This window comes from Procambarus clarkii, chromosome 18 (genome assembly GCF_040958095.1).
Source record: "Procambarus clarkii isolate CNS0578487 chromosome 18, FALCON_Pclarkii_2.0, whole genome shotgun sequence".
NCBI lineage: Eukaryota > Metazoa > Arthropoda > Malacostraca > Decapoda > Cambaridae > Procambarus > Procambarus clarkii.
The window spans coordinates 19203752-19218960 of NC_091167.1; the positions used below are offsets into that span (position 1 = coordinate 19203752).

The 15209-nt window shown below is 42.1% G+C and overlaps 2 protein-coding genes across 2 annotated transcripts in view; one reads left to right on the forward strand and one right to left on the reverse strand.

Annotated features, from left to right (window-relative positions):
* The window catches only part of LOC123752907 (metabotropic glutamate receptor 4), a 91826-nt gene extending 80162 nt beyond the window's left edge, over window positions 1-11664 (reverse strand). Inside the window, exon 1 of the mRNA XM_069326701.1 lies at window positions 11646-11664. Coding sequence (XP_069182802.1) covers window positions 11646-11664 — 19 coding nt within the window. The remainder of the gene's footprint in view (window positions 1-11645) is intronic.
* A 156-nt stretch (window positions 11665-11820) lies between these two features.
* The window catches only part of LOC123749618 (glutamate receptor ionotropic, NMDA 2A), an 85517-nt gene continuing 82128 nt past the window's right edge, over window positions 11821-15209 (forward strand). Inside the window, exon 1 of the mRNA XM_069326702.1 lies at window positions 11821-11997. Within this exon, the coding sequence (XP_069182803.1) occupies window positions 11821-11997 (177 nt within the window). The remainder of the gene's footprint in view (window positions 11998-15209) is intronic.

Consider the following 15209-nt stretch of genomic DNA (forward strand, 5'->3'; position numbering starts at 1 on the left):
AAACCTGAATCTAAATCATTTATATATATTATAAACAACAGAGGTCCCAGGACAGAGCCTTGAGGCACTCCACTTACAACATTTTCCCACTCTGACTTGATTCCATTTATACTAACTCTCTGTTTCCTTTGGTATAGCCATGCCCTAATCCAGCTTAATATAGCACCCCCAATACCATGAGACTCTATTTTTTTAATCAGTCTTTCATGTGGCACTGTATCAAAAGCTTTGCTAAAGTCAAGGTATACATAAGAACATAAGAACATAAGAACAAAGGTAACTGCAGAAGGCCTATTGGCCCATACGAGGCAGCTCCTATTCTATAACCACCCAATCCCACTCATATACTTGTCCAACCCGTGCTTGAAACAATCGAGGGACCCCACCTCCACAATGTTACGCGGCAATTGGTTCCACAAATCAACAACCCTGTTACTGAACCAGTATTTACCCAAGTCTTTCCTAAATCTAAACTTATCCAATTTATATCCATTGTTTCGTGTTCTGTCCTGTGTTGATACTTTTAATACCCTATTAATATCCCCCCGGTTATGTCCATTCATCCACTTGTAAACCTCTATCATGTCACCCCTAACTCTTCGCCTTTCCAGTGAATGCAACTTAAGCTTTGTTAATCTTTCTTCATATGAAAGATTTCTAATTTGGGGAATTAACTTAGTCATCCTACGCTGGACACGTTCAAGTGAATTTATATCCATTCTATAATATGGCGACCAAAACTGAACTGCATAATCTAAATGGGGCCTAACTAGAGCAAGATATAGCTTGAGAACCACACCAGGTGTCTTGTTACTAACGCTGCGATTAATAAATCCAAGTGTCCGATTTGCCTTATTACGAACATTTATGCATTGATCCTTTTGTTTTAAATTCTTACTAATCATAACTCCCAGATCCCTTTCGCAATCCGACTTCGCAATCACAACACCATCTAGCTCGTATCTTGTAACTCTATCATCATTACCTAACCTCAGAACTTTACATTTATCAGCATTAAACTGCATCTGCCAATCCTTTGACCATTTCAAAACCCTATCTAGATCAACTTGAAGTGATAGTGAGTCCTCCTCCGAATTAATTTCCCTACCGATTTTCGTATCATCGGCAAATTTGCAAATGTTGCTACTCAAACCTGAATCTAAATCATTTATATATATTATAAACAACAGAGGTCCCAGGACAGAGCCTTGAGGCACTCCACTTACAACATTTTCCCACTCTGACTTGATTCCATTTATACTAACTCTCTGTTTCCTTTGGTATAGCCATGCCCTAATCCAGCTTAATATAGCACCCCCAATACCATGAGACTCTATTTTTTTAATCAGTCTTTCATGTGGCACTGTATCAAAAGCTTTGCTAAAGTCAAGGTATACAACATCGCAATCCTTACCACTATCAACTGCCTCAACAATGCTAGAATAAAAAGATAACAAATTTGTTAAACATGAACGGCCATTTATAAAACCATGTTGCGACTCAATTATTAATTTATGTTTTTCAAGATGAAGACGAATTTTATTTGCTATTATAGATTCGAGTAACTTTCCCACAATAGACGTTAGGCTAATTGGTCGATAGTTAGACGCAAGTGATCTATCTCCTTTCTTAAAAACTGGTATCACATTAGCAACTTTCCAAAACTCTGGCACTCTGCCTGACTCTATTGATTTATTAAATATGGTTGACAGTGGGTCACAAAGCTCCTCTTTGCATTCTTTAAGCACCCTAGCAAACACTTCATCCGGCCCTGGGGATTTGTTTGGTTTGAGTTTTACTATTTGTTTAAGAACATCCTCCCTGGTAACTGCTAAACTCGTCAACCTGTCCTCGTCCCCACCCACATAGACTTGTTCGGCTGAAGGCATATTGTTAAGTTCCTCTTTAGTAAATACAGATACAAAATATTTATTAAAAATACTACTCATCTCTTCATCACTATCTGTTATTTGACCTGTCTCAGTTTTTAATGGACCTATCCTTTCCCTAGTCTTAGTACGATATAACTGAAAAAACCCTTTAGGATTTGTCTTTGCTTGCCCTGCTATGCGAACTTCATAGTTTCTTTTTGCTTTCCTTATCTCTTTTTTAACATTTCTAACCAGTTGTACGAATTCCTGTTCTAAAGTGACCTCCCCATTTTTAATCCTTTTGTACCAAGCTCTCTTTTTACCTATAAGGTTCTTCAAATTCTTTGTTATCCACTTTGGGTCATTAGTATACGATCTATTCAATTTGTATGGTATACTACGTTCCTGTGCTTTGTTTAGAATATTCTTAAATAAGTTATATATTGAATCCACATCGAAATCCCCATTTAAGTCACCTATCGCTGGGTTCATGTCTCGCTCCAAGACCGGCCCACACCCCATACCCAAGCCTTTCCAATCAATTTGACCCAAAAAATTTCTTAGGCTATTAAAATCAGCTTTTCGAAAATCTGGCACTTTAACAGAATTTTCTCCTACTGGTCTATTCCATTCTATGCTAAATCTGATTTCTTTGTGATCACTGCTCCCTAGCTCACTCCCTATTTCGATGTCATTAATTTGCGTTTCCCTGTTAGTTAACACTAAATCTAAAATATTATTTTCCCGTGTTGGTTCCTTAATGTGTTGCGTAAGAAAGCAATCGTCAATTAATTCTAGAAAATCTTCTACTTCACTATTCCCTGTTTTGTTCAACCAGTTTATTCCGCTAAAATTAAAGTCACCCATGACATAAATACTGTTAGATCTAGATGCTCTAGATATTTCATCCCATAGATGCTTTGCTTCCATTCTGTCTAAATTTGGTGGCCTATATATTACTCCTATTATAATATTATTAGCTTTTTCGTTTAATTCAATCCAAATAGTTTCTGTGTGTGGCTCTGTTTTGATTCCCTCTTTGAGACTACATTTCAAATTGTCCCTAACATATATGGCTACTCCACCTCCTCGTCTAATATATCTATCTGTGTGAAATAGTTTAAATCCATATATTTGGTATTCAGCTAATAGTTCTCTATTTTCTACATTCATCCACGTTTCGGTAAGTGCAATAATATCTATTTTTTCTGTGCAGACAAGAGCATTTAATTCGTTAATTTTATTTCTTAGACTTCTACTGTTAGTGTAATATACCCTAAGTGAATTGTTATTTTGCGGACCTTCTCTTTCCCTGGTCGTTTTGCCAATTCCTTTCTCCCACACATACAACATCGCAATCCTTACCACTATCAACTGCCTCAACAATGCTAGAATAAAAAGATAACAAATTTGTTAAACATGAACGGCCATTTATAAAACCATGTTGCGACTCAATTATTAATTTATGTTTTTCAAGATGAAGACGAATTTTATTTGCTATTATAGATTCGAGTAACTTTCCCACAATAGACGTTAGGCTAATTGGTCGATAGTTAGACGCAAGTGATCTATCTCCTTTCTTAAAAACTGGTATCACATTAGCAACTTTCCAAAACTCTGGCACTATGCCTGACTCTATTGATTTATTAAATATGGTTGACAGTGGGTCACAAAGCTCCTCTTTGCATTCTTTAAGCACCCTAGCAAACACTTCATCCGGCCCTGGGGATTTGTTTGGTTTGAGTTTTACTATTTGTTTAAGAACATCCTCCCTGGTAACTGCTAAACTCGTCAACCTGTCCTCGTCCCCACCCACATAGACTTGTTCGGCTGAAGGCATATTGTTAAGTTCCTCTTTAGTAAATACAGATACAAAATATTTATTAAAAATACTACTCATCTCTTCATCACTATCTGTTATTTGACCTGTCTCAGTTTTTAATGGACCTATCCTTTCCCTAGTCTTAGTACGATATAACTGAAAAAACCCTTTAGGATTTGTCTTTGCTTGCCCTGCTATGCGAACTTCATAGTTTCTTTTTGCTTTCCTTATCTCTTTTTTAACATTTCTAACCAGTTGTACGAATTCCTGTTCTAAAGTGACCTCCCCATTTTTAATCCTTTTGTACCAAGCTCTCTTTTTACCTATAAGGTTCTTCAAATTCTTTGTTATCCACTTTGGGTCATTAGTATACGATCTATTCAATTTGTATGGTATACTACGTTCCTGTGCTTTGTTTAGAATATTCTTAAATAAGTTATATATTGAATCCACATCGAAATCCCCATTTAAGTCACCTATCGCTGGGTTCATGTCTCGCTCCAAGACCGGCCCACACCCCATACCCAAGCTTTTCCAATCAATTTGACCCAAAAAATTTCTTAGGCTATTAAAATCAGCTTTTCGAAAATCTGGCACTTTAACAGAATTTTCTCCTACTGGTCTATTCCATTCTATGCTAAATCTGATTTCTTTGTGATCACTGCTCCCTAGCTCACTCCCTATTTCGATGTCATTAATTTGCGTTTCCCTGTTAGTTAACACTAAATCTAAAATATTATTTTCCCGTGTTGGTTCCTTAATGTGTTGCGTAAGAAAGCAATCGTCAATTAATTCTAGAAAATCTTCTGCTTCACTATTCCCTGTTTTGTTCAACCAGTTTATTCCGCTAAAATTAAAGTCACCCATGACATAAATACTGTTAGATCTAGATGCTCTAGATATTTCATCCCATAGATGCTTTGCTTCCATTCTGTCTAAATTTGGTGGCCTATATATTACTCCTATTATAATATTATTAGCTTTTTCGTTTAATTCAATCCAAATAGTTTCTGTGTGTGGCTCTGTTTTGATTCCCTCTTTGAGACTACATTTCAAATTGTCCCTAACATATATGGCTACTCCACCTCCTCGTCTAATATATCTATCTGTGTGAAATAGTTTAAATCCATATATTTGATATTCAGCTAATAGTTCTCTATTTTCTACATTCATCCACGTTTCGGTAAGTGCAATAATATCTATTTTTTCTGTGCAGACAAGAGCATTTAATTCGTTAATTTTATTTCTTAGACTTCTACTGTTAGTGTAATATACCCTAAGTGAATTGTTATTTTGCGGACCTTCTCTTTCCCTGATCGTTTTGCCAATTCCTTTCTCCCACAAACACATACTTTTATTACCTCCTTCCTCCAAATCAATTCCCATACCTCTATCTACTAACAGTTTAAACCCAAACAAACACCTCTAACCACTTCTTCTAGCGAGTTCGCAACAGCAACAACCCCAGCTCTCCATAGATGCACCCCATCACGAGCATACATTTCATTTCTTCCATAGAAGTGTTCCCAGTTGTCTATGAAAGATATTGCATTTGATTTGCAATATCTTTCCAGCCGGCAATTGACACCAAGTGCCCTCGATATCCATTCATTTCCCACTCCCTTTCTTGGAAGAATGCCACATATGATCGGGATTCCTCCCTTGCTCCTAACTAACTCTATGGCTGTTTTATACCTCTGAATCAGTTCCTCACTCCTGACTCGACCAACATCATTTCCTCCCACGCTAATGCAAATAATGGGATTGTTCCCATTACCAGCCATAATATCATTCATGTTGTTTATAATATCACCAATGCCAGCTCCGGGATAGCAAACCCTTAACCTGTTCCCCCTATCTCTAGCACAAAACGTTCTATCCAAATACCTTATCTGGGAATCTCCCACAACTAATGTTTGCTTAGGTACTTCCTTTACTTTCTGATTACTTCCTGATACTGCCCAATCACCGCCAAACACTGCCCCAATCACTTCCTGATACTGCCCAATCACGGCCAAACACTCCCCAATTAAGAACATAAGAACAAAGGTAACTGCAGAAGGCCTATTGGCCCATACGAGGCAGCTCCTATTCTATAACCACCCAATCCCACTCATATACTTGTCCAACCCGCGCTTGAAACAATCGAGGGACCCCACCTCCACCACGTTACGCGGCAATTGGTTCCACAAATCTACAACCCTGTTACTGAACCAGTATTTACCCAAGTCTTTCCTAAATCTAAACTTATCCAATTTATACCCATTGTTTCGTGTTCTGTCCTGTGTTGATACTTTTAATACCCTATTAATATCCCCCTTGTTATGTCCATTCACCCACTTGTAAACCTCTATCATGTCGCCCCTAACTCTTCGCCTTTCCAGTGAATGCAACTTAAGCTTTGTTAATCTTTCTTCATATGAAAGATTTCTAATTTGGGGAATTAACTTAGTCATCCTACGCTGGACACGTTCAAGTGAATTTATATCCATTCTATAATATGGCGACCAAAACTGAACTGCATAATCTAAATGGGGCCTAACTAGAGCAAGATATAGCTTGAGAACCACACCAGGTGTCTTGTTACTAACGCTGCGATTAATAAATCCAAGTGTCCGATTTGCCTTATTACGAACATTTATGCATTGATCCTTTTGTTTTAAATTCTTACTAATCATAACTCCCAGATCCCTTTCGCAATCCGACTTCGCAATCACAACACCATCTAGCTCGTATCTTGTAACTCTATCATCTTTACCTAACCTCAGAACTTTACATTTATCAGCATTAAACTGCATCTGCCAATCCTTTGACCATTTCAAAACCCTATCTAGATCAACTTGAAGTGATAGTGAGTCCTCCTCCGAATTAATTTCCCTACCGATTTTCGTATCATCGGCAAATTTGCAAATGTTGCTACTCAAACCTGAATCTAAATCATTTATATATATTATAAACAACAGAGGTCCCAGGACAGAGCCTTGAGGCACTCCACTTACAACATTTTCCCACTCTGACTTGATTCCATTTATACTAACTCTCTGTTTCCTTTGGTATAGACATGCCCTAATCCAGCTTAATATAGCACCCCCAATACCATGAGACTCTATTTTTTTAATCAGTCTTTCATGTGGCACTGTATCAAAAGCTTTGCTAAAGTCAAGGTATACAACATCGCAATCCTTACCACTATCAACTGCCTCAACAATGCTAGAATAAAAAGATAACAAATTTGTTAAACATGAACGGCCATTTATAAAACCATGTTGCGACTCAATTATTAATTTATGTTTTTCAAGATGAAGACGAATTTTATTTGCTATTATAGATTCGAGTAACTTTCCCACAATAGACGTTAGGCTAATTGGTCGATAGTTAGACGCAAGTGATCTATCTCCTTTCTTAAAAACTGGTATCACATTAGCAACTTTCCAAAACTCTGGCACTCTGCCTGACTCTATTGATTTATTAAATATGGTTGACAGTGGGTCACAAAGCTCCTCTTTGCATTCTTTAAGCACCCTGGCAAACACTTCATCCGGCCCTGGGGATTTGTTTGGTTTGAGTTTTACTATTTGTTTAAGAACATCCTCCCTGGTAACTGCTAAACTAGTCAACCTGTCCTCGTCCCCACCCACATAGACTTGTTCAGCTGAAGGCATATTGTTAAGTTCCTCTTTAGTAAATAAATTAAATTAATTAATTAAATTAATTAATTAATTAAATAAATTAATTCCTGATACTGCCTAATCACCGCCAAACACTCCCCCAATCACTTCCTGATACTGTCCAATCACCTCCAAACACTCCCCCAATCACTTCCTGATACTGCCCAATCACGGCCAAACACTCCCCAATTACTTCCTGATACTGCCCAATCACCGCCAAACACTCCCCCAATCACTTCCTGATACTGCCCAATCACCTCCAAACACTCCCCCAATCACTTCCTGATACTGCCCAATCACGGCCAAACACTCCCCAATTACTTCCTGATACTGCCCAATCACCGTCAAACACTGCCCCAATCACTTCCTGATACTGCCCAATCACCAAACACTGCCCCAATCACTTCCTGATACTACCCAATCACCACCAAACACCGCCCTCAATCACCACCAATCACTGCCCCAATCACCACCAAACACTGCCCCAATCACTTCCTGATACAGCCAAATCACCACCAAACACTGCCTTCAATCACTAGACCCAATCACCACCAAACACGGCCCCAATCACCACCAAACACCGCCACAATCACCACCAAACACCGCCCCAGTCACCACCAAATACTGACCAATCACCAAACACTGCCCCAATCACCACCAAACACTGCCCCAATCACCACCAAAAACCGCCCCAGTCACCACCAAATACTGACCAATCACCAAACACTGCCCCAATCACCACCAAACACTGCCCCAATCACCACCAAACACCGCCCCAATCACCACCAAACACCGCCCCAGTCACCACCAAATACTGACCAATCACCAAACACTGCCCCAATCACCACCAAACACTGCCCCAATCACCACCAAACACCGCCCCAATCACCACCAAACACTGCCCCAATCACCACCAAACACTGCCCCCAATCACCACCAAACACTGCCCCAATCACCACCAAACACTGCCCCCAATCACCACCAAACACTGCCCCCAATCACCACCAAACACTGCCCCTAATCACCATCAATCACTGCCCCAATCACCGCCAAACACTGCCTTAATCACCACCAAACACCGCCCCAATCACCACCAATCACTGCCCGAATCACCATCAAGCACTGCCCCAATCACTACCAAACACCGCCTCAATCACCACGAAACACTACCCCAATCACCACCAAACACTGCCCCAATCACCACCAAACACTGCCCCAATCACCACCAAACACCGCCCCAATCACCACCAATCACTGCCCCAATCACCACCAATCACTGCCCCAAAGACCGCACCAATCACCACCAATCACTGCTCCAATCATTGCCCCAATCACTACCAAACACCGCCCCAATCACCACCAATCACTGCCCCAATCACCACCAATCACTGCCCCAAAGACCGCCCCAATCACCACCAATCATTGCCCCAAACACCGCCCCAATCACCACCAATCACTGCCCCAAAGACCGGCCCAATCACCACCAATCACTGCCCCAATCACCACCAAACACCGCCCCAATCACCATCAATCACTGCCCCAATCACCACCAAACACCGCCCCAATCACCATCAATCACTGCCCCAATCACCACAAAACACCGCCCCAATCACCACCAATCACTGCCCCCAATCACTACCAAACAGCTATCGTGTTCGACTCGACAATAAAAGCCAACAAAAGACCTTAAAAAAAAGGCGAAATTGAAAACCAATAAGCCGTCTAAGACTCATTAATTGGCTTTCCGGTTAAGGGGTTGGCAGGAGGCCGGATAAACGAGGATTACCGGCCATCCGAGATGGAGAAAAATACCCGAAAATCTCTTTCTCTCTCGAAGCCCACAATACGTCAAATTTGAAGCGGTTAATACGTCAAATTTGAAGCGGTTAATACGTCAAATTTGAAGCGGTTATTACGTCAAATTTGAAGCGGTTAATACGTCAAATTTGAAGCGGTTAATACGTCAAATTTGAAGCGGTTAATACGTCAAATTTGAAGCGGTTATTACGTCAAATTTGAAGCGGTTAATACGTCAAATTTGAAGCGGTTAATACGTCAAATTTGAAGCGGTTAATACGTCAAATTTGAAGCGGTTAGTACGTCAAATTTGAAGCGGTTAATACGTCAAATTTGAAGCGGTTAATACGTCAGATTTGAAGCGGTTAATACGTCAAATTTGAAGCGGTTAATACGTCAGATTTGAAGCGGTTAATACGTCAGATTTGAAGCGGTTAATACGTCAAATTTGAAGCGGTTAATACGTCAGATTTGAAGCGGTTAATACGTCAGATTTGAAGCGGTTAATACGTCAGATTTGAAGCGGTTAATACGTCAAATTTGAAGCGGTTAATACGTCAGATTTGAAGCGGTTAATACGTCAAATTTGAAGCGGTTAATACGTCAGATTTGAAGCGGTTAATACGTCAAATTTGAAGCGGTTAATACGTCAGATTTGAAGCGGTTAATACGTCAAATTTGAAGCGGTTAATACGTCAAATTTGAAGCGGTTAATACGTCAAATTTGAAGCGGTTAATACGTCAAATTTGAAGCGGTTAATACGTCAAATTTGAAGCGGTTAGTACGTCAAATTTGAAGCGGTTAATACGTCAAATTTGAAGCGGTTAGTACGTCAAATTTGAAGCGGTTAATACGTCAAATTTGAAGCGGTTAATACGTCAAATTTGAAGCGGTTAATACGTCAAATTTGAAGCGGTTAATACGTCAAATTTGAAGCGGTTAATACGTCAAATTTGAAGCGGTTAATACGTCAAATTTGAAGCGGTTAATACGTCAAATTTGAAGCGGTTAATACGTCAAATTTGAAGCGGTTAATACGTCAGATTTGAAGCGGTTAATACGTCAAATTTGAAGCGGTTAATACGTCAGATTTGAAGCGGTTAATACGTCAAATTTGAAGCGGTTAATACGTCAGATTTGAAGCGGTTAATACGTCAAATTTGAAGCGGTTAATACGTCAAATTTGAAGCGGTTAATACGTCAAATTTGAAGCGGTTAATACGTCAAATTTGAAGCGGTTAATACGTCAGATTTGAAGCGGTTAATACGTCAAATTTGAAGCGGTTAGTACGTCAAATTTGAAGCGGTTAATACGTCAAATTTGAAGCGGTTTTTGGCTGACCCAAAGCGTACAAGGGATTGGGGATTAGATAGGCTGGTCTAATCTGTCGCAGCTTGATCCGGCTTAGTCAGGCATTAAGTGTGAGGACAGGGGGGGGAGGGAAGGGAACTATCAGGGTGAAAGCGCCAAGCCATTACGACTATATAGCACTGGGAAGGGGTCAGGATAAGGATTTGGGATGGGACGGAGGGAAAGGAATGGTGTCCCAACCACTTGTGGACGGTCGGGGATTGAACGCCGACCTGCATGAAGCCAGACCGTCGCTCTACCGTCCACCCCAAGTGGTTGGGTAGTGGGGGTGGAAGCTGTTTTATATATATAATAGATTGGAAAAGGGCTGTTTCCAAAAATAGATGTACTAAGTCGATAGAGTTTTCTAGAATGTGTGGATCAATGCAATAGCCTTTTCTAAAATGTGTATATCAATGCGATAGCCTTTTCTAAAATGTGTATATCAATGCGATAGCCTTTTCTAGAATGTGTGGATCAATGCGATAGCCTTTTCTAAAATGTGTATATCAATGCGATAGCCTTTTCTAGAATGTGTTTATCAATGCGATAGCCTTTTCTTAAATGTGTATATCAATGCGATAGCCTTTTCTAGAATGTGTGGATCAATGCGATAGCCTTTTCTAAAATGTGTATATCAATGCGATAGCCTTTTCTAGAATGTGTTTATCAATGCGATAGCCTTTTCTAAAATGTGTATATCAATGCGATAGCCTTTTCTAAAGTGTGTGAATCAATGCGATAACCTTTTCTAAAGTGTGTAAATCAATGCGATAGCCTTTTCTAAAATGTGTAAATCAATGCGATAGCCTTTTCTAAAATGTGTAAATCAATGCGATAGCCTTTTCTAAAATGTGTAAATCAATACGATAGCCTTTTTTAAAATGTGTAAATCAATGCGATAGCCTTTTCTAAAATGTGTAAATCAATGCGATAGCCTTTTCTAAAATGTGTAAATCAATGCGATAGCCTTTTTTAAAATGTGTAAATCAATGCGATAGCCTTTTCAAAAACACATACTGCACCTTTTCTGTCCAAAAGATGCCTTAAATCACTGTGTGAAGCCCCCCCCCCCCCTCTCTTGAGTAGGGGCCTATCACCCATCCAGGAACTGTGTCGCCTGAACCCCACCCACCTCGTTCTCTGTGCCCCATTTCGAACAGGGCGGCAGTTCAGTACACCCTAAAGTAATGTGTTCGGATGCCGAGTAACGTGTTCGGATGCTGAGTAATGTGTTCGGATGCTGAGTAATGAGTTCGGATGCCGAGTAATGAGTTCGGATGCCGAGGAATGTGTTCGGATGCTGAATAATGTGTTCGGATGCCGAGGAATGTGTTTGGATGCTGAATAATGTGTTCGGATGTCGAGTATTGTGTTCGGATGTCGAGTATTGTGTTCGGATGCCGAGTATTGTGTTCGGATGCCGAGGAATGTGTTCAGATGCCGAGGAATGTGTTCAGATGCCGAGGAATGTGTTCGAATGCCGAGTAACGTGTTCGGATGCCGAGTAACGTGTTCGGATGCCGAGTAACGTGTTCGGATGCCGAGTAACGTGTTCGGATGCCGAGTAACGTGATCCCTCGCCTAACACGTCGCATTATTAATGGAACTCGACCAGTCCGTTGAAATTACGACGTATTAAAACAAAATTAAACCACCGTATTATTCACGTAGCCTCGCCCTCGGCCTCCAGAGGTTAGGTGGGTTGGTTGGGTTGGGTTGTGTCTGGTTAAGGAAAACTGTTGTATTTTCGACGTTTATGGCTGGACAAAACTGTTGTATTTTGACGTATATGGCTGGACAAAACTGTTGTATTTTGACGTATATGGCTGGACAAAACAGTTGTATTTTTGACGTATATGGCTGGACAAAACTGTTGTATTTTGACGTATATGGCTGGACAAAACTGTTGTATTTTGACGTATATGGCTGGACAAAACAGTTGTATTTTTGACGTATATGGCTGGACAAAACTGTTGTATTTTCGACGTTTATGGCTGGACAAAACTGTTGTATTTTTGACGTATATGGCTGGACAAAACTGTTGTATTTTCGACGTTTATGGCTGGACAAAACTGTTGTATTTTTGACGTTTATGGCTGGACAAAACTGTTGTATTTTGACGTTTATGGCTGGACAAAACTGTTGTATTTTCGACGTTTATGGCTGGACAAAACTGTTGTATTTTGACGTATATGGCTGGACAAAACAGTTGTATTTTTGGCGTATATGGCTGGACAAAACTGTTGTATTTTCGACGTTTATGGCTGGACAAAACTGTTGTATTTTTGACGTTTATGGCTGGACAAAACTGTTGTATTTTGACGTTTATGGCTGGACAAAACTGTTGTATTTTCGACGTTTATGGCTGGACAAAACTGTTGTATTTTGACGTATATGGCTGGACAAAACAGTTGTATTTTTGGCGTATATGGCTGGACAAAACTGTTGTATTTTCGACGTTTATGGCTGGACAAAACTGTTGTATTTTGACGTATATGGCTGGACAAAACTGTTGTATTTTGACGTTTATGGCTGGACAAAACTGATGTATTTTTGACGTTTATGGCTGGACAAAACAGTTGTATTTTTGGCGTATATGGCTGGACAAAACTGTTGTATTTTCGACGTTTATGGCTGGACAAAACTGTTGTATTTTCGACGTTTATGGCTGGACAAAACTGTTGTATTTTGACGTTTATGGCTGGACAAAACTGATGTATTTTTGACGTTTATGGCTGGACAAAACTGTTGTATTTTGACGCTTATGGCTGGACAAAACATTTTTTTTTACTGAGCGATTTCCTTAAAAAAAATCATTTAGTTTCTCATTTTGATAATGAGTGAACTAGCCAATTCGGCCGCTCGGATAGTTATCGTATTTCTAATGGGTGTACATCACCCTCTAAGGGGCAGAACATCATGGCGGCTCACCAATTGGACGTGATGTCCCGTTTTCTACTAGTGGGTCCGCCGGTAGGTTAGGGTCGGGCAATTTAGTACATCAGTTTATTGACGTTGTGACGGGTGGAGAGGATAAAGGAATACCGTCTTAGAGGAGAGAAGGAGGGAGAGAGCGAGAGAGAGAGAGAGAGAGAGAGAGAGAGAGAGAGACAGAGAGACAGAGACAGAGAGACAGAGAGAGACAGAGACAGAAACAGACAGAGACAGAGACAGAGACAGAGACAGAGACAGAGAGACAGAGAGAGACAGAGACAGAGACAGAGAGAGACAGAGACAGAGAGAAACAGAGAGAGACAGAGAGAGACAGAGACAGAGAGAGACAGAGACAGAGAGAAACAGAGAGAGACAGAGAGAGACAGAGACAGAGAGACAGAGGAACAAGATTGCCAGCAAGAGACAGTAAGATTAATAGTCGTCTACGAGACAGTAAAAGATATTTGGCGGGCTGAAGGGATAGACGGCTCGAGGACGGCTCTAGCCTGGGAAAGGATGGAAAGGGCGGTGTATCGGCTGGTCGGAGCCCCTGAAGAGATAGGTAAGTCCCGGATAGTTGGGACCTGGATGGAATGGAAGGGATAGAATCGTTCAGGGATGGGTACTGGGCCACAGGAGAGGTGTACCAGGGGCCAGGGATGGGTACTGGGCCACAGGAGAGGTGTACCAGGGGCCAGGGATGGGTACTGGGCCACAGGAGAGGTGTACCAGGGGCCAGGGATGGGTACTGGGCCACAGGGAAGGTGTACCAGGGGCCAGGGATGGGTACTGGACCACAGGGAAGGTGTACCAGGGGCCAGGGATGGGTACTGGACCACAGGGAAGGTGTACCAGGGGCCAGGGATGGGTACTGGACCACAGGGAAGGTGTACCAGGGGCCAGGGATGGGTACTGGACCACAGGGGGGTGTACCAGGGACCAGGGATGGGTACTGGGCCACAGGAGAGGTGTACCAGGGGCCAGGGATGGGTACTGGACCACAGGGAAGGTGTACCAGGGGCCAGGGATGGGTACTGGACCACAGGGAAGGTGTACCAGGGACCAGGGATGGGTACTGGGCCACAGGAGAGGTGTACCAGGGGCCAGGGATGGGTACTGGGCCACAGGAGAGGTGTACCAGGGACCAGGGATGGGTACTGGGCCACAGGAGAGGTGTACCAGGGGCCAGGGATGGGTACTGGGCCACAGGAGAGATGTACCAGGGGCCAGGGATGGGTACTGGACCACAGGGAAGGTGTACCAGGGGCCAGGGATGGGTACTGGACCACAGGGAAGGTGTACCAGGGACCAGGGATGGGTACTGGACCACAGGGAAGGTGTACCAGGGACCAGGGATGGGTGCTGGACCACAGGGAAGGTGTACCAGGGGCCAGGGATGGGTACTGGACCACAGGGAAGGTGTACCAGGGACCAGGGATGGGTACTGGACCACAGGGAGGTGTACCAGGGACCAGGGATGGGTACTGGACCACAGGGAAGGTGTATCAGGGGCCAGGGATGGGTACTGGACCACAGGGAAGGTGAACCAGGGGCCAGGGATGGGTACTGGACCACAGAGGGGGTGTACCAGGGACCAGGGATGGGTACTGGACCACAGGGAAGGTGTACCAGGGGCCAGGGATGGGTACTGGACCACAGGGAAGGTGTACCAGGGGCCAGGGATGGGTACTGGACCACAGGGAGGTGTACCAGGGGCCAGGGATTGGTACTGGACCACAGGGAGGTGTACCAGGGACCAGGG